The sequence below is a fragment of the Equus caballus genome, chromosome 24, assembly GCF_041296265.1.
Source record: "Equus caballus isolate H_3958 breed thoroughbred chromosome 24, TB-T2T, whole genome shotgun sequence".
Classification (NCBI taxonomy): Eukaryota; Metazoa; Chordata; class Mammalia; order Perissodactyla; family Equidae; genus Equus; species Equus caballus.
Window position 1 is genome coordinate 16,259,740 of NC_091707.1, and position 27,928 is coordinate 16,287,667.

At 40.9% G+C, this 27,928-nt stretch overlaps 1 protein-coding gene across 4 annotated transcripts; it reads right to left on the reverse strand.

Moving 5' to 3' along the window:
* Positions 1-27,928, reverse strand: DLGAP5 (DLG associated protein 5). 4 transcript variants are annotated; one of them, XM_070249429.1, is made up of 15 exons: positions 27,763-27,928; positions 27,022-27,257; positions 22,315-22,499; positions 18,404-18,485; positions 18,127-18,309; positions 17,283-17,353; positions 15,042-15,313; positions 14,002-14,117; positions 13,485-13,608; positions 11,126-11,211; positions 10,239-10,399; positions 7,587-7,679; positions 4,255-4,474; positions 2,308-2,354; positions 1-376 (listed from the first exon to the last, which is right to left on the reverse strand). In XM_070249429.1, the coding sequence occupies exons 2-15, from the start codon at positions 27,254-27,256 to the stop codon at positions 236-238; spliced, it is 2,016 nt and encodes a 671-aa protein (XP_070105530.1). In that variant the 5' UTR covers position 27,257; positions 27,763-27,928; the 3' UTR covers positions 1-235. The 4 variants fall into 4 exon arrangements, with proteins under 4 accessions (XP_070105530.1, XP_005605254.1, XP_005605255.1 ...); XM_005605197.4 differs by having other exon boundaries at positions 18,127-18,312; positions 27,763-27,925; XM_005605198.4 differs by having other exon boundaries at positions 2,308-2,357; positions 27,763-27,920.

The following is a 27,928-nucleotide window of genomic DNA, read 5'->3' on the forward strand; positions in this document are numbered from 1 at the left end:
TAGGCACAGTGCATTTTTTATTCTGCATAAAGTACAAAATATCCCCACTTCCCTTGAGAAACAGTATCATATCTAAAACACACTTTGGTGAACAATGAATATTAAGACATTACACGACATTATATAAGTGAATTAAATAGAATTGAACACAAATCCATATTCTTTAACTTTTCAATATTTGAAGAATACACTACAGCATGGAGGATATGAAGAGAAATGTTTTGCTTTTTCTAATTCATAGCTCTTCTGGTTGATTTCCACTAGGAGGCGTGCGAGGTGAAAAGGCAATTAAGTCCCCACCAAAGGAAGCGTGTCTGGCGTGCTCCTGTCGTCTCCTCTCCACCTGCGTGAAGGGTTCGCTGCACCCCAGGCGTGGCTAGAGAACAAAGTCAGAGAAGTCACTAAAGTAACGCTCGAGTTTCACCAACTTAGTCTGCAACATTGCAAGCTAATAGTGGATTAATAACATAAATAACATTTTGTACATAATAAAATTATTAACATAATGATTATGCTACTTTCCAGCAGATATAATTTTAAAACTATAGCTTTTTTCATTGAAAAGGCGATTAGCATGTAAATGGACTCAGCAGCACATGCAGGATGAATAAAACTGAGGCCACATCTTAAGCCTCTTCTGTGGAGTCCACAAATCCTAACCCACAGAGCCGCACTCAATACGCCGTTTACTAGTGGGATCCTGTGGGATCCTTTCCTCTGTTCCCCCTCAAGCCCCGGTTCAGGCTCAAATGATGCCATGGAGCAAGTCATAATGTGGGTGTGAAATGGACCGGGGGACCAACAAGAATATATCAAAAAATCAAAATTTTAATATATACAGAAGTAGAAAAGAATTCACAGGGAGAGTAAATTATTAGGTACTAAAATTTATCAGCAAGATAATGTATAGATAACTGTGAAGTACTTGTAATCATATTACTAATATATGAAAAAGAATACTATGATTCATTAGCTTCAGGATTTACTTATAAGATCATATATTATCAGAACCTATCATTCTGAGTTCAGATCTAGGAACAAGAAGAAGTCAGGTTTCTGTAAATGGGCCTTATGCTGAAATGCCTGACCCTCTGGTCTCAGCCCGCGATTAAAAGCAGCTGGAACCAAGAAGGACCAGAGTGTGGGTCACAGTAACACACTTCCTTCTGCCCCGGAGACACCCAGCCACCCAGAAGCTTGAACACCAAGAAGGCATCTTTGAGAGCCAATGAAAGCCAAGATAACAGAGGTCCTGAAGGAGCTGGTGGCTTCAGGAAGCCAAGCATTGGCCAGGCTTCATGAGGTTAACAACAGCTGCTGCTGTTTGATCCTATACTTGCCGTAATGAATTGTTTATATCCGGAAATCAAAGATCAGCAAACCAAGGCCATTCCCTGAGCCATTTTAGCAATTGCCCTGGAAAATTTCAAGGTAAGGCTGTACACTGGAGTTGTCAGCCGGGCTACACATTAAAATCACCTGGCGAAGGTCTACCCCAGGTCGCTGAGCTAGAACCATGCGGAAGGGCAGAAAACCAGGGCAGCAAACCCGCAGTGGGCAAGAGAGCACTGCTGCATCGTGCCCGTGCCAGCGGCCCTGAACACGAGGCAGATGCTCTGGTGGAGACGGGCCCAGGGTGGGAAATGGAGCCCTGAACTTACGACATGCTTTAGGAACACAACATTCATATCACTCTCCTCATAAGACATTAAACGTGTGCATCTGTGCCTGGACATGAGGCAACACGGGAGTGATGAGAGCGTCTACAGGAAGCCCGCCCAGAGGGCTAATGCTGGAGCTGGAGTTAGTGGCAAGAGGTCACCAAAAGTAAAGGCTGGGGGCTTCCGAATAAAATAAAACATAAATAGAGTAATCTAAGCAAATTAGAACGAAAACAGCCAATGACAAATGAAGCTAGGCTAGACATCGTGTCCCCAAGCGCATGCTTCAGATGGACGGAAACCTTGCCTTACACTTTCCTGCATCACTTAGAAACACCTGCATAACCCAGGCCACGTTAGATATTCAAGTACTCAACCAACTCGTCACAGCACATTTGACATATAAGTCACATAAGGAAATACACCTTCAGAGTGTAATACTAAAACATACTATATTTTAAAGTATGTAAACATGAAATTTTGTTCCCATTTTGATAAAAATGAATAACAAATAGATTTCAGAGTAAAAAAACAATAACAAGATGCAAATTTTAAGCTGTACTTCAATTAAAAGCTGAGTAACATTCACTTTACAAAACAAATCTAGAATATAAAGAAACTTTTCAGATTAAGTTGGGAAACTTACTGAATCAAGAAGATGGCATTCAGTCATGAGATTTTTATTATCAAATACTGCTGAAAAAAAAAGAATAATTTTTAATTTTTTAAAGAATATTCTCTGGGGCCGCCCAGTGGTTGGGTTTGTGCGCTCCGCTTAGGCAGCCCAGGGTTTCACCAGTTCAGATCCTGGGTGCGGACATGGCACCGCTCATCAGGCCACGCTGAGGCGGCGTCCCACATGGCACAGCTGGAAGGACCTACAACTAGAATATGCAACTATGTACTGGGGGTCTTTGGGGAGAAGAAGGAAAAATAAAAAATTAAAAAAAAAAAAAAAAAGAGGAATATTCTTACAGCCAAGGGTTGTTAGAAATGGACAAAGCTTTGAAAGATACGAAAAGTTCCATATATCAAATGCTAGGACAAAAATGTAGGTCATCTTATGGTACAACTTTTTTTTTCTTGAGGAAGATCAGTGCTGAGCTAACATCTGCTGCCAATCCTCCTCTTTTTGCTGAGGAAGCCTGGCCCTGAGCTAACATCCATGCCCATCTTCCTCTACTTTATATGTGGGATGCCTGCTACAGCATGGCTTGACAAGCGGTGCGTAGGTCTGCACCCAGGACTTGAACTGGCAAACCCTGGGCCACCGAAGCAGAACATGCGAACTTAACTGCTGCACCACCAGATGGCCCCCATAACATTTTTTAAACGTAGTTAAATGTCTTAGTAAAAGTTTCATCCTTAATTTCAGTATAAAGAGTCTCCTACAAACAAATCTCATGCTTGTAATATTAAAGGTACCGAAAAGATGCTCAATGAGGAACACAGCTGGAGAACATGAAATGTCTGGCCAAGGTGATGTTTATTTTGCCTTAGGCCCCAGCCAGAAGAGCACCCCAGAGCAGCAGAAGAGAGGCAGCAAAACTATCACGCACCCCATTATAACAAAAACACAAGAGCCCTTTCCTAACACATGACAATCGCACCAAAGTAGGTAGGAGGAGTCATTAGGGAAGAAAAATTGGTCATTTTGAAGAAAGGTTTGAGGATGTCCTTTTCAACGGAGGAGAACTAAAAAAACTTCAGGGAATTTCTCTAATTCTGAGTCTTCACAAACAATGAAGGATCCCAAATAGTTAGGTCTAATGTAAAATGCTACTTATATCCAACATGGATTAGTATCTGCTGTTGATTTTTTTTTTTTTTTTTTTGGTGAGGAAGATTGCCACTGAGCCAACCTCTGTGGCAATCGTCCTCCATTTGGTATATGGGATGCTGCTATAGCATGGCTTGATGAACAGTGTGTAGGTCTGTGCCCAGGATTCAAACTGGCAAACCCTGGGCCACCGAAGCATAGTGCACAAGCCCGGCCACTATGCCACCAGGAAGGCCCAGCCCCTGTTGTTGATTTTTAATAGGTCTTACTTCATCTGGGGTCTACCTTAGCTGGTTTCATTGGAATATTTTGAAATTAGCACATTTACTGTGTTTCAAGAATATCTGGGCAAAAGTTTTGATACAAATGAAAATAAAACCAAACCCACCTTCCATAAGCGTCATTTTTAAGCACAGCCAGAGAAGTGTGATGTTTTGGTGCCTAAGCTTCCTTTGCTGCTGAAATTCTCATCCAGCCTGGCACCAACCTGAAGAAAATCACCTCACTCCTCATGCTCATAATCTCCCTTCCCTCTTGGGACCTGTGACCTTCCTCCCAGGACCGTGGGGTTAGGGGCTAATAACGGAAGTGAAGTCACTTAGCAAACACAGAAATGCAACTCCAGGAGATATGTCACTTCAGGTAATCTAATCCCATCCATCAAACGAAATCTGCAAGTGTTTGGGGGTGAGGATGTGGTCTATTTTCCGGAAACAACAGACAGCTTATATCGCTTCCTGTGAAAACTTTTTCACCTCCTGTACAAGCTCCCATCCAACCCAAATACTTAGTAGTCTCAGCAGAAAAACTAACCTGAGAACGATTTAACGGGACTTTCAATTCTAAAAAATCCAGCGTCAAACACTATTTGATCAACTTCCTTCGGCACCGCAGAGCCCGCGGCCCCAGCCTGCTCTCCCCGCTGCATCCTCTCTCTCACCGCCTTCTTCACAGCAGCAAGGCGACTTCTGGCTGCAATTCTCCCAGCATCGTCCTGTTTTGGTTTACTTGCTAAACCCGAAACAACTTTTTTCTATAAAGAGAAATTATGACATTTACTAAAGCAACTCATTATCATTTTACAAGAAAAGTAAATAAAGCATACCTAAAATATTTCACACATTCGTCCCATACTTATCAAGTTCCTAGTATGTGCTAAACATGCTGGGGTCAAAGGTAAAGGACAAAGTTCATGCCCTCAGGGAGTTCGTGCTTCACAGTGAAGAGTTAGGCAGATAAAGATAAATGGCATGCTGGAGAGAAATCAGAGGGCTGTAAGAGCATACGGGAATAACACCCAAACATCCTTCAGAGGCACCAAGAAAGGCTTACAGGAAGCAGCACCCAAGCTGAAATCACAGCTAGCCAGGCTAAGAGACGGGGTGAGGGAAGGGCCCCGAGAGAGAACAGCATGTGTACTAAACCAGAAGTGAAGGAAAGCCTAAAGCAAGAGAGGAGCCCCAGCTGGATCATAACGTCGCTGGCACGTAAGGAGCCGCATTACACAGAGGACAAAGGAGCAGCGACTCCTGATGAGTGTTCATCAGGAGATTAACATCATTGGACCTGTGTTTTAGAAAGGTCACTCTGGCTACAGCCTGGAGAAGGGACTGGAGGGTTACAGCCAATTAGGCAGGACACTACTGCAATGGTCCTGGGAAAAGACGAAGGTGGTTAAACTGAGGAAAAAGTGGGAAAAGCGAAGAGCTATTTAAGAGGTAGAGTGGAGAGGACTTAGCATACTGGATGTGTGGGGTGGAGATGGAGAAATAGAGAAAGCAAAGAAACAAAGGAGATGCCCAGGCTTCTATCTTGGACACCTGGTGGGATGGTAATGCCATTCTGAGACAGGGGCACACCAGGGTGTGTGGAGATGGCTTCAGTTGGGGATATATTGATTTTAAGGTATACTGAGTCAGGATATACAGACCTAGAGCTTAGCAAAAAGTGTGGTTTGAAATACAGATTTGGGAATCTTCACAGGGTAGGTAAGATTGCACAGGAAGAATACGGAAGGAGAGAGGAGAGTTGAGGTAGGAAGTCTGAACATCACAAAAAATTGAAGGGATAAATAGAAAACAGAAACTTGCAAATAAGACTAAAGAATAGGCACAGAGGGGCTAGCCCTGTGGCTGAGTGGTTAAGTTAGTGCGCTCTGCTTTGGTGGCCTGGGGTTCACTGATTTGGACCCTGGGTGCATGCCTACACACCGCTCATCAAGCCATGCTGAGGCAACATCCCACATAGAACTAGAATGACTTTCAACTAGGATATACAACAGCCCCAAAGCTGGGGCTTTGGGAGAAAAAAAATAGGAAAAAAAATTGGCAACAGATGTTAGCTCGGGCCAATCTTCTTCAACAAAAAGAAAGAAAGAAAGAAAAAAAAAGAATGGGCACAGAGGTAGGAGGAAAATCAGCAGGAAGTAATTTCATGAAAGAGCAAGTAGACTGTGTTTAATGCTGCAGAGGGGTTAGATTTTATAATTCTTAAGTGCCTAATAATTCCAGCAACAGGTGGATCAATAACCTTGGTGACAACTGTTCTAGGGGTATAGAGAGGGGTGAGGCTGAACTGCAGTGAGCTGGAGAGGTAACTGGGAATCAAAATAGTAAAGACAGTCTAGACAACTTCCTCAGGAGGCTTGGCCGGGGTTGGGGAGAAAGACAGCAACGGGGCACAGATAACTGGAGGGGCAAGCAGACATCACAGGGTTAGCTGTTATTGAATGTAAACAAAGACAAGACCCTTCAACATGTCTACAAACTCATGGAAAAGCGAGAACAAGGCTAACTGATGGAATGAGAGGTCAATGAATAAGAGGTCTGAGGGAATGGTTTCAAAGTACAGATAAAAGATTAGTTTGATTTTACTTGTTCAGTAATCTTAACAGTGGCCTATAAAATAAGGTAGGAGAGAGACACCTGGTGGTAAGGGGCAGAATTACAAGGTTCCAATAGAACCCTATAGTGACACAGCCATATCAGTGTCACTGATGGTGTTCTGTTCCCAGGACTAAGCACTCCATAAGAAATGCCCACAAGAGGTCCAAATGTTCAAGCATCCTTCCTGTTTAATAGACTTGAAATTCATTCAGTCAATCTCGTCACTGTCCTCAGGGCCTTTGTCATTAGTAAGAGATTACTAATGTCTTTCTAAGACATTACTTCATTAGTAAAATAAGGAGACTTCATTAGTAAAATAATCCTACAATAATCTTTTAATACTCTAACATCTTAAACTCCTAAGATAGGATTCAAAACAGAGTTTTTCTTTGGATTACACAGCATAATAAAGTACCAGATTAGAAACTTCATTTTACAACCACACACATTTCTCTAAAATCTAAAGAAAAAGTGGCAGTGCTCCAAGGTGGTTTGAGAAGTAGCAATCTGAACTAAAAACTTGGAGTTAAAATATTTCTAGGAAAAAAACTGCTACAAATAGATAAGAATGGAATCTATCATGTCAACAAAGCCAATTTTACAGAGAAAATAGGAAATTTTACATGATAAAATTTGGGAAGAAGAGAGAGATTCTAAGAGTCATTGTTCCCCTTTTCTCCTTAAAAAGTTCTTTCACTTTGAAATATATCACACACAAGAGTATATGAAGCAGAGAGACGGCACAGCCCGTGGGTTAAGAACATGGGTTCTGGAGTGAGAAATCCAGCTCCACCTTGGGCACATGGTCGAGTCTTCCTGGGCCTCAGATTCCCCACCCAGGATAACGGCACCCACCTCACAGGGCTGTTGTGAGGATTAACTGAGTCAATGTGTGTGAGGGCCTGGGAAGCATATTTGGCACATACTAAGCATTATATAAATTATGTACCACTGCTATTATTACTACAAAACAATGTATAGGTACAGTTTAAAGAATAAAACACACAGGTACATACCACTATTTAGCAACTCAGAAGCTCTCAGGGGGACCAAATCCAATCTCAGCCCCCACCTGCCCCCCAGAAATGACCATCCTGAATTTTGTGTTGACCTTTCCTTACTCTTTCTTCAAAGACAATCAGGACATTATAAGTAATAGAAGACACATTTTGTGAAATGATGAAAAATCTGAAGCCAAATGTTTCTAAAGCTTAAATTCATTAAAGTAAAACAGTCTATATTAGAAATCCACAAATTTACCTGAAAGACTTTTTTGCTTGTATTATTATTGTTTTGCCATTCACACTCCTCCAGTTTGGTCAGATTGTTGAATTTTTGGTTTACATCCCGTACCTATTAATAAGTAAAGCACAAGTTTATCAGATTAATGCTAACCAAATTAAATTTACAAACTGATGAACTGAAGCTTCAAAAAATTTGAAAAAGACTTGGACTGGTGACATAAAATTAGACTAAATCATTCTCAATTTAGTATTCAAATAAAAAATTCTTATGGTAAAATTGTTCACTGTTATTTTTGGTGTTATAAACCTCAAAAATCTACATAAAGAATGCCATATGTGAATAACTCTCCTAAATTATTTTGATGACTAAAATGGTAGGAGAGATATCCTAAACTGTACAATGTGAACACAATCTCTCTCCCTATTTTTGTTTTTGTTTTTTTACAGTTTATGTATCCCTTCTCCTACTGAGGAGCATATTCGTTGCTTCCAAGTCTTGGCAATTATGAATAAAGCTGCTATTAACATCTGTGCACACATTTTTGTATGGACACAGGTTTTCAACTCATTTGGGTAAACACCAAGGTGCGAGATTGCAGGATCGTATGGTTAACACTGTTTAGTTTTGTAAGAAACTGCCAAACTGTCTTCCAAAGTGGCTGCTCCATTTTGCACCCCCACCAGCGATGAATGAGCGCTCCTGTTGCTCCACATCCTCACCAGCATCCGGTGCTGTCAGCGGTTTGGATCTTTGCCATTCTAATAAGTGTGTACTGGTGTCTGATTGTAGTTTTAACTGGCAATTCCCCAAGGGCATATGATGTTGAGCATCTTATCTTTTCATACACTTACTTGCCATCCATCTGTCTTCTTTGATAAAGTGTCTCTCTGTTCAGGTCTTTTGCCCATTTTTTAATCAGGTTGTTTGTTGTATTATTGTTGAGTTTTAAGAGTTCTTTGTATATTTTAGAAAACAGCCCTTTATCAGATAGGTCTTTTGCAAAATTTTCCCCCAGTCTGTAGCTTGCCTTCTCTTTCTCTTGACACAATCTCATTTTATTTTTATTTTTATTTTTTTGGCAAGGAGATCGGCCCTGAGCTAACATAAGTTACCAATCCTCTTCTTTTTTTGCTTGAGGAAGACTGGCCCTGAGCTAACATTTGTGCCAGTCTTCCCCTATTTTGTATGTGGGTCACCGCCACAGCATGGCTTGATGAGTGGTGTAGGTCCATGCCTGGGATTGGAACCCACAAACCCTGGGCCAATGAAGTGGAATGTGCCATGTTTAACCACTATACCACTGGGCTGACCCTGACACAATCTCATTTTAAAGGACTCAAATAGGGGCTGGCCCCGTGGCCGAGTGGTTAAGTTTGTGCGCTCTGCTGCAGGCGGCCCAGTGTTTTGTTGGTTCGAATCCTGGGTGCGGACATGGCACTGCTCATCAAACCACGCTGAGGCAGCATCCCACATGCCACAACTAGAAGGACCCACAACGAAGAATATACAACTATGTACTGGGGGGCTTTGGGGAGAAAAAGGAAAAAAATACAAAAAAAAAATCTTAAAAAATAAAAAAATAAAGGACTCAAATAATATACATACTAGCAGGATGGGAATGTGTGATCCCCATCCTTCTGGTATTTCCAATCTCCTCAAAGTGGTAACCACTGTCAACAGTTGGGTAAATATACTTTGAGTCTCCTTACTATGCATTTACACACGTAGGTCCTCTCAATCTTGCTCTCTCAAAGAAATTTAAATGACCAACTGATTTTCAACAAAAGTGCCAATGCAATTCAATGAAGGAAAGATATCTTTTCAACAAACAGTACTGGGAAAAGTGGATATCCACAAGAAAAAATATGAATTTAGACTCTTTCCCACGCCACACACAAAAATGAACTCCGGAGCCAGCCCTGATAACCTAGTGGTCAAAGTTCGGTATGCTCTGCTTCAGCAGCCCAGGTTCGGTTCCCGGTTGTGGAACCACATCACTTGTCTGGCAGTAGCTATGCTGTGGCAGCTCACACAGAAGAACTAGTAGGACTTACAACTAGAATACACAACTATGTAGTGGGGCTTTGGGGAGAAAAAAAAAAGAGAGGAAGATTGGCAACAGATTCGCTCAGGGCAAATCTTTCCTAGAAAAAAAAAAAATTAATCACAACTTAATTTTTTAAAAAACTGAACTCCAAATGTTCACAGACCTAAGTGAAAGAGATAAAACTTTTAAAAGAAAACATAAGATAAAATCTTTGTGACCTATGGTTAGGCAAAAAGAGTTCTTGGAAATAATGCCAAAATCACAACATAAAAAAATTGATAAACTGAACTTCATCAAAATTAAAAACATCTGCATTTCAAAAGATACCATTAAGAAAATTAAAGAACAAGCCACAAACTGGGAGGAAATATTTGCAAATATTTCTGATAAAGGACTTGTATCCAGAATATACAAAGAACACTTACAACTCGATAATAAAAAGACAAACCCAATTAAAAAATGGGCAACAAGATTTGAACAGATATTTCACCGAAGAAGACACATGAATGTCTAACAAGCACATGAAAAGATGCTGATCATCATTACTCATTAGGGAATGCAAATCACTTCCAAAAACATGAGACTCGAAAGTTAATCCATTCCAAATCCTGGCCACATACCTGAAGGCTAACCATGTCCCAAAAGCCATCCAGGTCTGCACAGGTGGTATCCTTTTCGCCTCGTTTATATTCACAATCGTCCACCAGTTCTTCAAACTGTTTGAACCTTTCTTTCATCAGGAGTCTTGTTTGACCAACTGCGAGGCGAATAAGATCTTTGGCTAAAGGAAACATGAGACTTTTAAAAGTTAGAGAACAGAACGGGACCCTGATCGCAAGTCAGCCAGCTGATAGGACGGCCTCACCCCAAATATCCTGGGGCTTCCACAATCAAACTCTTACCTTAAAGCAAAACAAAAAAACATCTACTACAAAACTTTGTCATACAAATACTGAGCATTGACTGTCTGCTTCTGTTCCCGCTAAAACGTAGCAACATTCATTCTCATATATGTTGCTACATAGTAAACAGCATTCTGCTCACCTTGAGTTTTATAAGAATTCAACCTCAAACAGCTCACTGTACATCAGCATCTAAGGACTTCACACAGACACAAATGATTTTTTCAGCTTTCCCAAATAAGATTAAGGAACTTTTCAGAAAATCTGTTCCATATTTATTTAGGTAATTTTCATTCAGAAAATATTTTTGCATAATTAAACAATACTAGATATGGATGTCACTCAAAAAGTCATAAAAAAATCTAATAGGCAAGCGTTTAACTCTCAGGAATGATAGTTAATATTCTAATTACTTACATCTTTTAAGCCATGTACCATTTTAGCACAGAGATATTAGCAAACATATGTTGAGATACGAAAAATTCTTGCTATTTTGAATAACAAAACTATAAAGTTGGACAACACTAGATTTTTATGTTTCAGATAAATGTAAACATATTAAAATAAACAAAGGTAAGACATAAAAGATATAAATGTTCCCTCACCTTCATCTGGAACGTCCAATTCAAGCTTCCTTTCCCACTCAAGGCAGTGTGAGGTTAGTTTTTCAGTTTCTGACTGGAGAATCTTTCTAAAATTACGACATATGTTTCAATTTTACAAATGTTTCTCATACTAATAGCTAAATATTAGCAATATGACATTTATACAATAGTAATTTTCCAGAGTTGATGCTTCATTATTTTACGAGCTGTGATATACTAAAATTCATAAATACAAGTTGATAGCCTATATATGTCCATCCTTCTACACCTAAAACTTATGTGGACGATTAACGCCAAGAGCCACTTTTCAGCTAATATTTCTAGTTCTTTCTGTTCTTATTTTTCAGAGGCTGAAGAGAAAGAACCAGACATGCCTGAGTTCCATTTTTAGTTCTGGTATTGCCCATGGAACTAAGACCAACCCAACTGCCAAGAGTAAGTTGAAGCTAAACTCTGTAAGTCTGGAATTACAGTGTTAGGGCCTCACAGATTCTAATTAGTAGGCTTTGCTTGTCCCAGGGCAGTGGTTCTCAACACGGGTCAATTTTGCCCCCCAGGTGACATCTGGCAATGTCTAGAGTATCTTTTTTTCTTTTTTTTTTTTGAGGAAGATTAGCCCTGAGCTAACCGCCACCAATCCTCCTCTTTTTGCTGAGGAAGATTGGCCCTGAGCTAACGTCCGTGCCCATCTTCCTCTACTTTATATATGGGATGCCTACCACAGCATGGCGTGCCAAGCGGTGCCATGTCTGCACCTGGGATCCGAACCGGCGAACCTCGGGCCGCCAAAGTGGAATGTGCACACTTAACCGCTGTGCCACTGGGCCAGCCCCAAGAGCATCTTTGATTGTCACAAACCCGAGGAGTGCTACTGGCCTGGGATGTTACAAAATATCCTGCAATGCAGAGGACGGCCCCACAACAAGAATTATCCAATCTGAAGTGTCAGTAGTGCCAGTTGAGAAACCCCGGCCCAAGGTAAATTTAAAGTTTCTTTATAAAAAGTATCTTAGCAGGAGAAACTGAGGACAGTCTTTGTTTCTCAGCAGAAAAATTTAGCTGTTTATATCTAAGGGCATAACAGAGAACAACTTAATTAATGAAAAAGGAGACCTGGCTTAGATCCAACGTTATTTAGTTGGGTAAATTGATTATTATTTCAACGTCTCAGTTGTAAATTGCTTATTATTTCAACGTCTCAGGCCAACAACACAGTGGAGTAGCTCATCTCTAAAATCCATTGCAATCATAAAACCTTATGTTCTAAAAACAGTTGAAGTGGCTCTCAATCATATAAAAAGATACTCATTCATAATACAACAAATGAGTACTAAAACTATAACAAGATAATATCGCCTCCATTTGATTGGCAAAGCTCAAAAAAATTGTTAGTACTGCATTGGAAAAGGTGTGAGAATTTTCTTGCTACATTCACTGCAGAACATAGTATGTAATCATTTCCCGTGTGATATGGAGCATTGGGGCCTTTCTCCAGATGCAGTCCTCTGATCTGTGACCAAGCCATTCAGGTGACATGGCATTTAGGTTCCCAAACAGGATGTTAATTTTCAGTCTTCATAGTTGGAGGAACATAATCCTATCTCATGATTTAGTGGGCCAAGGAGCCTCCAACCATCTCCCTCTATCCTTCTTTTATAAAATAAACATTAACTTAGTTTTTTTGCTTGAAAAAAAAAGGTATGAGAAAATAGGAACTCCCATACTTTACTGGAGGGAATGTAAATTGGGGTCTTTATATATTTGCACAGGAGAGGATTGAAAAGCATCCAAGCTTGTTCTTTGCAGGCTTGACAGTAATACTACTACACTGAACTCAATGGAAACAACCAGCAACAGGGGCCTATTAAGTAAATCGTGGTGTATCCATACAATTGGATACCATATGGCCATTAAAACACACACAAAACAGCATGAGAGAGTTCTTAAAGGACTAAAATGGAATCTCTTACAAACGAAAACAGAACAGTATGCTACTGTTTACATAAAAAAAGAAAAACATATGTTTATCTACATATACGTTATCTATCTCTGGAAGTATTCACAAGAAATGAATAACACTTGCCTCTGTGGAAGGTTTGAACTGTGGGTTTGGGAGCAGAGTTGGGAAAAAGACTTCTCACTTGTACCTTTTTTTACATTCTAAATTAGGAACCACATGAATATACTATACTAGCCATTGAAAAACAAATTTTAATTTAAAAGTTAAATAAAAAATCACCCAAAGTCAGTTTCCTCCTAATTCATCTATGTCTTATATTAAGGTTAAAATAGTTTGATCTTGGCTTTAACTGTCTGGACATTAATACCCAATGCTTACACTGGGAACACACGCACAGACCTGAAATACAGCACATGTCGTGGCTGAGATGTCTGATCCTCATTTATTTCAAGTGATGGGACTTCTTTTATTGGAAGGCCATGTAAATTTTCAGTAGTAGTTTCATTTTTATTTAAGACACGATCTATAGATTAAAGAAAACATTACATATACATTTCAAAGCAGCAACTCCTAAAATGACATCCCCCACAAGACAAATTTCTTAAATCCTTCAATTTTCTCAACATTGAAATTTAAAATTTCATTTCTGCCTCAATGATTTCATTCATCAGATCTCCTTCTAAAGCGTCTCCAATGTTCTTCATCTCTTCAAATTTACATTTCGGTCCCCCTCTCAGTCTGCAGTCCTCATTCCAGCTCTGTCATCAGATAGCCCTCCCCATGCTTTTCCATCTCCGCTGACCCTGAGATCACACCCTGAGCTACATGGTGAGCCATATGGTGAAAAGGGCTCTGAACAATCTCTGATAAATCATAACCCAGAGAAGCGAGTGAAAAGTTCATGAAAACGCCACACCTGTGCTCCCGACTGCCAGGGAACTCAAAGGACGGCGCCATCCATCACACTCTTGATGTGCTGAAGGTTTACATTTCTGTGCCAAAGTTTCTTTTGTTGCTTCTGGAGCCTTATCACTAAACAAGAGCAAAAATACACTTCACGAAACATGAACCCCATATAGCTCATTGAAGGATTTCAAAATTATGTTGTTTTTTAAAAACATGGGATAAAATAGAAATATGTTTCTGTTTTTTAAAATGTGCCTAATCTGGAGGGAAAACCGTAAACACCTCCAGCGGGAAGGCCCATCTTTACTCCCTGCGATGAGATCCACAGATGCAAAGACCTCTCAACCGGACATATGCACTTAGGAGTCTCGGATGTGGCTGAGCAGTTCTTAGTCAATCTGCCACCAGCCAGTCTTTGGAAAGCAACCTTGCCATTTCTTTTCTTTTTTTTTTTTGAGGAAGATTAGCCCTGAGCTAACTACTGCCAATCCTCCTCCTTTTGCTGAGGAAGACTGGCCCTGAGCTAACATCCATGCCCATCTTCCTCTACTTTGTAAGTGGGACGCCTACCACAGCATGGCTTTTGCCAAGCGGTGCCATGTCCGCACCAGCAAACCCCAGGCCACCAAGAAGTGGAATGTGTGCACTTAACCGCTGCGCCACCGGGCTGGCCCCTAGAGATAGTTTTTATAAAGTAATACTTGGTAAAAAAACCACAAATAAACAAAAAAATCCAAACCATGTGTGAGCTACAGTATAGCAATTTCTTCTTTCTAAAAATTTAATTCTAAGTCTTATAATAAAGTCACTTATTAAAAGCAAAAAAAAAGCAAATTGAATCATGAAAATAATAGCAATGCACAGAAAATATCAAATCTGTCAAATACATTATGGTAGCCTTCTGAAGAACTTTTTGGAAAGGTCAAATTTTCATGATTTATAATGAACATAGTTTACTAAGTAAATAACTTACAAAGCACAGGACAAATCTAAGAAAGGCATTCGTTATCCATCTCAGCAAGGAATTCATTAATAACATCTCATTCTTACACTTCCGTGTTTAAAGAGCTGCAGCTGTAAGTGGGCGTCCAGGCAGCGGTGCTTGTGGGAGTCCTAGGTGTTATCTCGTAGCTCTTCAGACCATCTGGAGGCCGAAATACGAAATCTACTGGTGCGAAGGATGGCCTCCCTTTCACTGCTGCAGGATTCGTCTTAGGTAACTTTTCCATTTTTGATAAGACTCCATCTGGATCCATTCCATTTGTCACAATGGTTTGTGACTCCAAAGTATTTTCTTCACTGTCAACTTTGAAAGAAACGACCTGGATGCGAATAAACAGAATAGAGTGAGAATCTCTCTTCTGGGGATATATTCGACCAATTTTTTAGGCCCGAAAATGTCAAGTTAAGAGACATGTCCCATGCACGTAATTTAAGAGACAAAAACAAATACAATTAAATGTATACATGGAGTCAGAAGACCAGCTACATAAACCATTGCTATGGTCCAGAAAGAGAGAGAACCTTATTTAAAAAAACTAAATAATAGGTTTTAGGTATTACAACAAATTAAAAAAAAATAGAAAATTGAGGTGGAAAAATTTACTCACTTAACAAATACCTATCTTTTTACTTAAATTATGTTGATAATTACAGTGGTTTGAGAATCAGAAATCCAATGTTTATTGGATGACTAGTATTGTCAAGGACTAAATCCTTTTTTTAAATAACCTTGGATTTTTATGAATAACTTTATCAAATGAGCAAAAATATTTTTCAACATGACATAGTAAGATTAACCATAAAAAAATGTGAAGCAGGAGAAAACAAAAAATGTGAAGCACGGCCCACCCGCTGGCATAGTGATTAAGTTTGCATGCTCCACTTTGGGATCGCCGGGTTCACAGGTTCAAATCCCAGGTGTGGACCAACACATCGCTTGTCAAGCCACGCTGTAGTGGCATCCAATGCAAAATAAAGGAAGACTGGCACAGACGTCAGCTCAGGGACAATCTTCCTCAAGCAAAAAGAGAAATATTGGCAACACATGTTAGCTCAGGGCCAATCTACCTAACCAAAAAAAGAAAATAAAAAATGTGACGCATATTTTCTTTCCCAAGTCAATTTGTTATTTGGTATTTTTTTTACTGTAATATAATTGGCATACAACATTATATTAGTTTCAGGTATACAACATAATGATTCAATATTTGTATATCGTGCAATGATCACCACTGTAAGTCTAGTTAACATCCATCACCATGCACAGTTACAAATTTTTTTTCTTGTGATCAGAACTTTTAAGATCTACTCTCTTAGCAACAAATATACAATATTATTAACTGTAGTCACCATGCAGTACATTACATTCTCTAGTTACTTATTTTGTAAATGGAAGTTTGTACCTTGTGACCACCTTCGCCCATTTAACCCACCCATTTAAACATAATTTTTAGAGGTTTCTACGTTTCTGAGTTTTAATGAGATATGAATTGAAAGCAGAGTATTTCTCCCTGGACGAGAGTTTAAGGGTGACACTGTCCCTGAGGCCTGTGTGGTTGCAAAGGTAGACACTAGCGATGATCCTTAAGGAGAAAACCAATCTCGAGGGAGGAGCTGTGAGGCCCAGCTGTTTGCCTGTGAAGATCACCCTGTACTGCCTTCCTTGGAGGATCTATGTCTGATTTTTAGTAAGAATCTAGCCAGGTTTCTTACACTTTGGCATAACTTTTTTTTTAAGGCTAAGGAATTGTAGCATGGATTATAAATCAAGGGATTGGAGCCTCGAAATGGTGGCTCTTTTTGAAGACTCTACCAGGCACTACGCTAGATGCTATTAGAAACGTCAGGTGATTTAATTCTTAACACGACTCTATGTAGATATTACATGTTACAGTTGGGAGAACAAACACATAATTTCCCCAAGATTACATAGCCAATTGGAAGCAAGACAATATGCAAATCAGGGCTAGCTGAATCCAGAGTTGATGTATTTCACCCACTGCACCCCATCTCCTAGTTGATTCTCACATGAAGGTTTCCGTCAGCTGTGTTTTTATTTTCTCTCTTCTGTTAACCAGACTACACATTCTCTACCTATGAGGTTTTGAAGATGAGACACCTCACAAACCATAACAGTAAACCCTCTTGATGCTTCCCTGTGCTTCAAGAGGTTTTCACACACGTGGAGGTTAACCTCTTGAAGCAGTTCTGTCAGCTTAATTTCAGCTTCATGAAAATCGCAATGAGATTTTCAAAGCATCTAGAAATAAAACGATGTTTATACTCTACCTTGCCAGGTTTTCTTTCTATCTTTTTGGCAGGCCTTCCTTGATTGGGTACTTTTCTTTCTGTTTCATTATCTAAAATAAAAATGAATAAGAGATCCATTTTGACTAGATAGAAAATACCACATTAAAAGTACTAGGTAATTTGGGAAAGGAAAAAAGGCAACAATAGGAATGTATGTCTTAAAGGATTTTATGATTAAAAGTGACATTCTAAAATAGGATAAACACAGATGAAATTTCTTGCCAAAGTATAGGCTGTTTTCAAAACAAAAGGTGTTAATGTATTTTACCTTTTGCCTCTGAATATCAAATATGTACTTACTGTAGAAAATTAGGAGAAGAAAAGCACAAAAACAACAATCCAAAAAAATCACCCACGATTACATTACTCAGAGATCATCACTGCTGACACTTCAGGGTGTGCTTTTCCAGTTTTCTCCTATGTTCACATATTCACATACATATTTTAGAATTGTGATCATACTGTTCAGAATTTGACCTGTTTTCTTTGCCCATTTAATATATCCTGAACCTCATGAAGTGTCTTTCACAGGATCGTTCTTAAACGGTACACTGTATTCCACCAAACGAACGGGCTGTAATTTACTGGGGCCATTAATCTTCACTTTGAAGCGCTGCCTACACCGATGCAGATACTTCACCACTTGAGCGCCCACTGTGTGCTAAGTGGATGGTGGGGCACTGAACCTGTCTTCGGGACCTGGAATCTCCCGTTTCCTCCTCGCCTACTCAAACAAGTACACGATGACTTTAAAAACTGAACACGAAAAACCTCAGGGACCAGAACATTCTACTTCAGCCACTGATGAAGGAACAGTTCTCACCACGCGCAGCTCGCGTGGCCGGCGCGGCGGAGGCTGCACGGGCAGAGGCTGCACGGACGGAGGCTGCACGGGCGGAGGCTGCAGGGGCGGAGGCTGCACCGGCGGCGCCTGCTCCCGCGGTCTGCTTCGCTCTTTGAGTCATCGATCGAGTGGTTCTCGTGCACGTGGGCATTGCAGGCTGCCCTGCTGTGGGAACAATCAAATTAAATGCTTTCGGTAATTACTAAAGCATTGTTGTGGCAACATCAGAGCTTATAATAATTGCTAATACTCCTACCTGTTTTCTCATTGGCCACTTTCTTTTCAGAAGTTTGTCTTTGACCAGATCGGGTTGCTCGAACATCACTCCCATTACCAATCTATTTAAAAGATTAAGTGCTACGTGATTTAATTGCTTAAAGAATCAAACTACCACATTTTTAATCTGCATTTTGACGCCTCATCTGAAATCTGACTATTGTAAATGATCCAGCAAAAAATCCACCACCCCAAATAAAATGATGAAAAAAGTTTTCCATGATATAAATTTCCTTACAAGCTTTTTTACAATCCTAGAATTTGGAAAACGCTAATAGCCTACGTTATTAAAAATAGCTAACTATAATCTTCCGAGAGTCCTTAAACATACCAGCATGTTTTCACTTCAAAACTTTTGAATTTTGCCTGGAAAAGTCTTCTCCTGGACAGAAAACACTTCCCACAGTTCACTCTCCCACTTCCTTGAAGACTTCATTCAAAACGCCACCCTCTCAGCGAGGCCCCATCAGACGTCCACCCTGCACCAGCTTCAGTACTCCCCATCTGCCTTCTCTCTTTTTTTTATTTCCCCCATAATACTTATGACCATCGCATACTATTTATTTTTCTTTTTATTGCTTATCTCACATGTAAGCTCCATGAAAACAGGGAATTTTGCTTTATTCATTACTATATCCTAGAGCCTAGAGGAACATGGTAGTGACTCAAAATTTATTGAATACATGAAACGGAGCCTTCTCACCTGATACAGAGACATATTATTTCCCTCCTTGCCCGATTCACTTTATTTTAGTAATCGTCCTATTAACTTTGTCCATAATGGTGTTCTGAAGACCCATAAGTTTATCACCCCACCCTACGTGCTTTATATCCCTATCTGCATTTTATAGTGACACGGATGCACAATAGAGCCCAGTAAACAAACAAAGAGAGTGACACACAGAGTTGGCATAGATCTCATATGGGATGTTTGGCGATGAAAATTTTAAGTGAGTTTTTCCTTAGCATCTAGCTAAAACTGCTCCATGTTACCATACCAATAACAGGGATTTTGGTACTGTTACCTCTAGTTAGATAATCACTATGCTTGAAGTTGATATTAGATTTAGAATGAATTTACTTACTCTGAGAAAAAAGTACAATTTGTCTTTTTAGTAACGATTATCTACTAACTATCAACTATACCCTAGTCAGCTCCGTTTGGGCTTTGGCCTTTGACCTTGTAATCTATACAAGATGGAACAATCTTAAAACAGTCAAAAGAAGATAAAGTTTAAAAAAAAAAATTAGGGGCCGGCCCCGTGGCCGAGTGGTTAAGTTCACGTGCTCTGCTTCGGTGGCCCAGGGTTTCGCCAGCTCGAATCCTGGGTGTGGACATGGCACCACCATCAAGCCATGCTGAGGCGGCATCCCACATGCCACAACTAGAAGGACCCACAACTAAAAATACACAACTATGTACCAGGGGGCTTTGGGGAGAAAAAGGAAAAATAAAATCTTAAAAAAAAAAATTAACTGGCAAAATTTACTTCCATGTCTCATTATGAAATAAAGTTTCCATTTCAAAGTTAAATTTTACCCTTAATCATTCAACCCTTAATCATTTATGGCAAAAAGATACTTGCTAACTTAAATTACTATTTTTTCTGGTTCTGGCTTGATTTAAATTATGCTTAAGGGGCCAGCCCCGTGGCGCAGTGGTTAAGTTTGTACGTTCTGCTTTGGCGGCCCAGGGTTCACTGGTTCGGATCTGGGTGCAGACATGGCACCGCTTGGCAAGCCATGCTATGGTAGGCATCCCACATATAAAGTAGAGGAAGATGGGCACGGATGTTAGCTCAGGGCCAGTCTTCCTCAGCAAAAAGAGGGGGCTTGGCATCAGATGTTAGCTCAGGGCTAATCTTCCTCAAAAAAAAAAAAAATTATGCTTAAAAGCTTCAAAACTTACTCATATTTCTCAGTGAGGAGAAAGAAGAAATTTCACACTATATTTTCCAGGCATGAGAATCCTTGATAATATGATTAACTGGAAATATTTGGAAGGGGTCGATGAAGAGACTAGATTATTAGGATCACTTCTTTCCTGTTTATGAAAAGATACTGCACAGCTTACTTTCCTAGCTTTGACAGTTTGCCTTCAAATCCAATGATTATGCAGTTGTCCTCTGTCAATAAGAAAATGGAGACCTGATCACAAAGCATGGAAGAAATCCAGCGAGAAGGACTGATTAAAAGTGATAAGATATTTATCAACTCTAAAATTCCTGAAGAAGGACAATCAGACTTCTCCTCTAGATTAGGAGCCATTTGCTTCTCCAAATCTCAGGGAAGATCTTGTGCTGAAGAAACGAGGCACCAAGTGAACAATATTCAGTGATGGCTATTGTCTAAGTAGAATAAAAAATGGCTATTGGTGAATCTTATTATTTAACACAACGATGTGTGTCTTTTCCCCCTACATATAACACTTTGTAAATCGCTGTTTACAGTTTAGACCAATGACTGGTGCCTTACATACTCTTGAGAAGCCAGATTAAGTTCAGCCCCTTCCAAGAGGTCTTCTCTGATGTTCCTCCAAACAGAAACAATCTCGCCCTCGTCTAACACATACACGCCATATTTTTCTGTATCTTTCCACCTTGAGCTACATTCTACTAATTTTGGTCACTTCCACGTTATCCTAAGTCACACACAGAGTAATCAAAGGTCTGTCAAATAAATCAATGAGATTCCTGAACCAAAGAAAAACAGGCAATATCTTGAGCTTTTACGTTGTTTAATTCTTATTTAAATCAGGAATGAATACACAGCCAAAAAGAGACTATCTTGAAAAGAGCAAATCACCAGTGACTACCTAATTTACAAATCCAGCTGCCTGTGTTCACACTTCATCCCTCTTGACTCATGGATCATTCTCTTCTTTAGATCACCCCTCCTCCAGCTTCTGTCCTGTTTTAGCTCTCCTGCCACTCTGACCTATCACTGGTACCTGACTTCTGCCCACCTGAAGGTGCTCTCTAGACATCACTCTTTCACAATGTATGTGTCTTTACTGGAGTGGTCTCATTTAGCCCTACAGCTGAAACCCCCATCCATACTCCCAACATCATACCCTAAATTCACATCTCAGCATGGATCTCCATCCTGATTTTCAAATTTTTATTCCCAACTGCCTCTTATCCAGATGGCCCAAATGAGCTTAAACAAAAGAAGAAAAAGCATTATTAATACGCACCCACTTAGGCATGTTCCTTTTCCTGCCTTCCACACCTCTTTCAGCAGCAGCACAATTTATATGGTTGCTCAAACTAATTTGTCTTCAGAATCATCTTATCTCCGACTCCTCAATTTCCTTCACCCCTCGCCATCTGCTTGGTCCCCGTCAATTTCTCTCCTGAGATGTCTCACACCTATTTCTTCCTTTAAGCCCACTGCCCCAGTCCCCTTATCTTGTCTCACCTACTCTAGCACGACAGTCTCACTACAGTCTTCCTACCTATAAGTTCTTCCCCTTCCAGACTACGATCTTCCAGGCCAGGGTAATCTTCCTGAATTATTCATCTGATCACGGTACAAGCTCGTGTATAAGCCTCTCTTGACTCTCCGCATCCGACAGGATGGACGCCAGATCCTTCGCACGGCCGTCACCGTCCAGCCCGGCTCTAACTGCTTTGCTGGTTTTATCCCGTGTCAACCTACCTATGGCTGCACCGAGAGACCTGATCTCCATCTTCTGAACTATTAGGATGTCATTCCCGGCTCCTGCCAACTAGCTAAGTGAATAAAGGGCTACAGGGAAAGGGTTATTTTAGTCATTCAAACTCTCAAAGAATCACTTCTGGGCCTTTTGGCTAAGATCAAGTGTAATCTCTTTAAGAAAACTCCTGTTAGGAACTATTGCTGTATATCAAGTTAGGATACTAAATTTACCTTTTTTGGGTGGTATTCTGTTCTTGCTGAAAGAAAACAAGGCTTATCAGGTCTATAAAGACCCACTTTAAATACTCCTTGCTGAGCTTTCTCTCTCTGCTCTTTCAATTTTTTAAGTTGCTTTTCCTCCTGGTATTTCTGGAGCATTTGTCTTCGTTGATCACTTAGAACAGATTTCACTGACCCTAAGCAGGGGGAAAAAACAGTATATAAAACATTTCAGATAAAAAGTTATCCAAATGTCTAAAATACCATTGTCTAACTTCAACTGCTGCTAAGAAATGCTTTCAGTAACTTCTTAAGAATTCCTTAGCACTCTAACCACAAGTCATTTCAATCCTATTCTTTTAAAATTTCTCTTCCTTTTGCCTTCTCTTGTTCACATATTTATTAACTGCTTGCCATGTAGTAGGCATGCCTTACTTCACTTTTAAATTAACTAACTTCTATGATCACCCACCTCCAAGCTGACCTCCAACAATTCTCACCTCCTGGTAATCACGCCCTTGTGTTGTCCCCTCCACATGGAATGGGGCTGAGATGTGTCACCAAGAAAAGTGTGGGAATGATGGAGTGTGGCGTCCAAGACTGGGTCATTAAAGACAGTGTAGCTTGGCCCTGCTCTCTCTCGGATCACTTGTGCTGGGGAAGTCAGTGGCCATGTGGAGCCTTAAGGAGACTCAAGCAGCCCTATGGAGACGCCACATGATGAAGAACTAAGGCCTCCTGCCAAAAGCCAGCATTGACTTGCCAGTCATGAGAGTGAGTCATCTTGGAAACGGCTCCTCCAGCCTCAGTCAAGCTTCAGAGGCATCCCTGAACCATTTGGCCCCACCAGGACCTACCCTCTGCTGACCTACATTCATCTTTTTACTGTCTCTCACCTCCCTCATGTTCTCAGGTTTCTTCTTATCCAGTTTAGATTCCATGATTCATCATCATCATTACTACTTCAACTTTCTGACTCCTCTCTTAATGTGTTGTACCCTGGCAAAATTCCAACTCCAATTAAAGGCCACTCTCTGCTTCCTTCCCACCTGCAATGCTCAAGTGAATGTGGCTAGAAAAACACACAAGGCATGCTGCCCCATCTCTTCCTCTCTATGACTACAAACCTCAGTTGGACCCTACATTTCCCTATTTCATCACTCTTTCATTCTCCAGGATTATTATTTTACACATTATCCTCTCCTCAAAACCGAAACAGCCCCCTCCCATCTGTGTTCAAAGCTCCCACCTGGGCATCTGGGCCTAAAGACTTTGCCTTTAGATCGGCTGAGGGTGCTCCTACATAAGGCCAACTCCTCCACCTAGCTCCAGACTCTATGCCTTCTCACCTACTCAAGGACATTCTTCCAGCAATTTACCCTATCACTCACCTATTTCTCTCTTTATACTAGGGTCTTGCCACCAGAAAGTTATAAACATGCAGGAATTCCTCCCAACCCACATCCTCATCTAGCCACAAGCCTCATTTCTGTATTCCCACTTAAGGCAAAATTCTCCACCAGAGTTACTCATATCCCTATTTCCGGTTCTCCATTTGTCCCCGCTCACTTTTTATAAAATTATGAAAAATTTCAAATACACACACAAATGGAATATAATGAACTCCCCATATACCTATCACTCAGAGTCAACAATTTTCCACATTTTGCTGCACTTGCTTTTATTCCCCTGAAGTATTTGAAAATAAATTCTACTCACAAAATTTTATCCATAAATATTTCAGTATGCACCTCTAAAAATAAAGGCATTTCCTTTCATAACCACAATACCATACCACACTTAAAAAAATTAGCAGTTGGGCTGGCCCAGTGGCACAGCGGTTAAGTTTGCACATTCTGCTTCGGTGGCCCGGGGTTTGCTGGTTTGAATCCTGGGTGCGGACATGGCACTGCTTGGCACATCATGCTGTGGTGGGCGTCCCACATATAAAGTAGAGGAAGATGGGCACGGATGTTAGCTCAGGGCCAGCCTTCCTCAGCAAAAAGAGGAGGATTGACAACAGTTAGCTCAGGGCTAATCTTCCTCAAAAAAAAAAAAAATTAGCAGTAATTCCGTATTATCATCTACTACGGGGACCAGATTTAGACCTCGTTTGCTTCAGACAGGTCTTTATTTGTTTTAAACCATTAGTTCGTTCAAGTCAGGAATCAAGTGAGATCCATGTATTGGATCTGAGTGTCTTGTAAGTCTCTTCATCTGAAACAGATCCTCCGCCTCACCCTTTTTTCCAGGCCATCATCTTGTTGACAAAAGCTATTCAGTTGTCCTACAGAATCTCCTGCACTCTACATTTGCCTGTTTCCTTTCTCATGCTTTGTACTCATTCCTCTAGCCCTCATATTTTCTATAAATTGAAAATACCTAAGGGTTTGATTAGACTCAAGCTCAACTTTTGGGGCAAGAAGATGTCCTAGGTGGTGCTGCCATTCTCTCTGGAACCCATTCCAATCTGCCTTTCACACCCTGAACTTGGCTCCACCAAAAGTATTCATTAAGATCACCAGCGACCCCCACAGTGAAGGCCAAATTCTCACTTCTAACGTGACTTGACCTAACAGGCAGCACTGGCATAATCAGTCTGTCCTCCATGATATGCTTGTTTCACTTGGTTTCTAAGACACCACACTCTGCCGGTTGTCCTCTTACTTTACATTGCACCTCAGTTCTTTGCTAGTTTCCCCTCATGTCCTCACCCTCTAAATGTTAGAGTGCTCACCCCTCTTCTCTCCTTTTTCCATAGCAAAACTCTGGGTAATCACATGTGGTTTTATAGCTTCAAACACCATGTATAAGGTGACAACCCCAGAATTTACATCTCCAGCTCGGATGTCTCCCATGAATCCATCTTGTATATCCAACTGCCTTTGCAACACCTCTTCTTATATGTCTAATAGGCACCTCAAATTTAACGCATCCAAAACTGAACTCTTAATTTTACTGCCCCCCAAAAAACTGTTCCTCTGTCTTTTACAATTTAGTAAATGGCCACTCCATTTTTTTAGTTGCTCAGGCCCAAACCCTTAGACCCATCCTGACTTTTCTTTATCAACCCACATCCACTCCATTAGGAAATCCTATTGGTTCAAACTTCAAAATAAATCCAGAATGCAACCACCCAGGGTTGCCGTTCCCACTGTGATCAACCATGAGCTAAATTATTGCAATTATCTCCTAGCTGGTCTCCCAGAGGCCATGCTTGTCACCCTACAATCCATAAGTGATGCTTTAAAACATAAATCAGATTATAAACACACGAATCCAATAATGGCTTCTCATTTCACTCAGAGTAAAAGCTCGTCTCCCTGTAAAGAAGGCCCTCGGGGCTCTACGGGCACTGTCCCCATTGTTCGTTCTTCTCTAGCCACGCTCACCTACTTGCTTCTCTGGAACATGCCAGGCCTACTGCCACCTCTAGACCTTCGCAAATGCAAAATAAAGGATATTTTAACAGCATACTGACAGAGTTAGACTTTCCTTCGAGAGATTTTGGTCAAGGAACGGAGTATTTGAGAGGGCTAGAGTAGAACCAAGGAGCTGACGTAGGCGGCAATGTCAACTCCTGCAAAAAATGTCTAGCTCTTCCTTTAAAAGTCACCCTATATCATTCTATGGCCCAGTTTTCATTTCCTCCCAACTCCTAAGAGATGTTATTCTTTACTTTCTCCCCTTCACTACCAACCCATTTCCTTTGACCTTCAAACATGCACTGATCATGTCATCTCAAAAACAAAAACAACCCCACAACACTTCTGTCCAATTCTTCTCTCTCACTTTCCTTTAGAATCACAAAAGTGATAAATCTGGAAGAAATATTTTAGACCAACCCTCTCTTTTACAGAATCAATTAAGCTTGAATATGTTGAATGTGTTGTACATGCTGCATATTTCACTGGTCCTGGAAAATGACAAAATTGAAGCAGTGAACATTTAAACAACTTGACATCTCATTTCTCTACAAAACTTCTATTTTAATGTCCCTTATCCATTTATCTTGTCAACACTCATCTTATTCACACTCCAGAAGTGAGAACTTTAGTATTCCTATCCGGCAATATAGATAATACAGTGTTATGATACTCCATAGGTGAATGGCTTTAGCCTAGCTAGGAAACTTCACAGCCTTTACCTCAAATAGAGAGCAATTAGTTGTAGAAAACACCAAGTTATTTAGAATAGTATTTCAAATTCTTCTGGGTAATGTTTCTTTTTTGTTTTTTTGGTGAGGAAGTTTGGCCCTGAGCTAACGTCTGTGCCATTTTCCTCTATTTTGTTTGTGGGATGTTGCCACAACATGGCTTGATGAGCGGTGTGTAGGTCTGTGCCCAGGATCCAAGCCCATGAACCTGGGGCTGGCCCCTGGTCAAGGTTTCTTAACCCCAGGTCTTAAACCAACTTTTATTCCCTCTTCAAAGCACTTAATGGGGTTGGCCTGGTGGCACAGCGGTTAAGTGCACACATTCCACTTCGGCGGCCTGGGGTTCGCTGGTTCGGATCCTGGGTGCGCACATGGCACTGCTTGGCAAGCCATGCTGTGGTAGGTGTCCCACATATAAAGTAGAGGAAGATGGGCACGGATATTAGCTCAGGGCCAGTCTTCCTCAGCAAAAAAGAGGGAGACTGGCAGCAGATGTTAGCTCAGGGCTAATCTTCCTCAAAAAAAAAAAAAAGCATTTAAAATCACAACAGCTCTTTACTTACTTGGCTTGACACTCATCTCTTCTGGAATAAGCTCTTGAGACGTGTCCTCTAATTCAAGATTTCTACGTTCCAAGGTTGGAATGTTGACATCTTTCAAACCAAAGCGTCTATTTTGTTCATATTCCTTATGTCTGTTTGCTTTCTGAGACAGAGATTTCCTATGAACAATTTTAGTTCTAATCATATCAACACTTAAATCCTTTCTCAGTCGACTGGCAAAATGTGATGAAGCCATCCTGTCAGGGAAAAGAAAGATAGACCAACTTATATAGATTTTCATATTATTTTAAAAATTAAGATTCTGGTTCACCCCCTGTCCCACCTCAGACCATTCTGAAATAAAAAATTTTAAGTACAAAATGGAAAAAACATGTGACACTGAAAGTCTAGAATGGCTTAGTGTTGCTTGCCTAGAGGTTCCCAACCAGGGCGGTTTTAGTTGTCGCCGGCTCTGGGAGCAGCTACTGGAAGTGAATGTGGGGGCCAAGGATGCTAAGCAGCGTCCCGCCCCAGAGGCCAGTCACGGCCCGGTGGTGAAACGCTGACTGCTACACAGATCATGGCAACACCTAGTTACTCTTCTGGAGGACGGAGCCACGGCTGCGGGAAGGACAGGTAACTGGTCCTAGAGGAGCCTCCCCTGAGCGGCGTCCAGCTCGCCGCTGCCCACCTCAGACCCTTCCAGACCTTCTAGAAGGAGGCGAGCCAGCGCCCTCCCTCCAGCTCCCAGCACCCACCTACCTGAGGCAGCCTGTAGCGTGAAACCTCAGACAAACCAAAAGGAAAGAAACGCTCGGGGTCTGGAGGGCCGCCCACAGCCGAGCCCCGGCCGAATTCAAACTTCCCGCACCCAGCCTCTGATTGGACTGCTGCGGAGCAACACCTCCGGGTAAGGGACCCGCCCCTT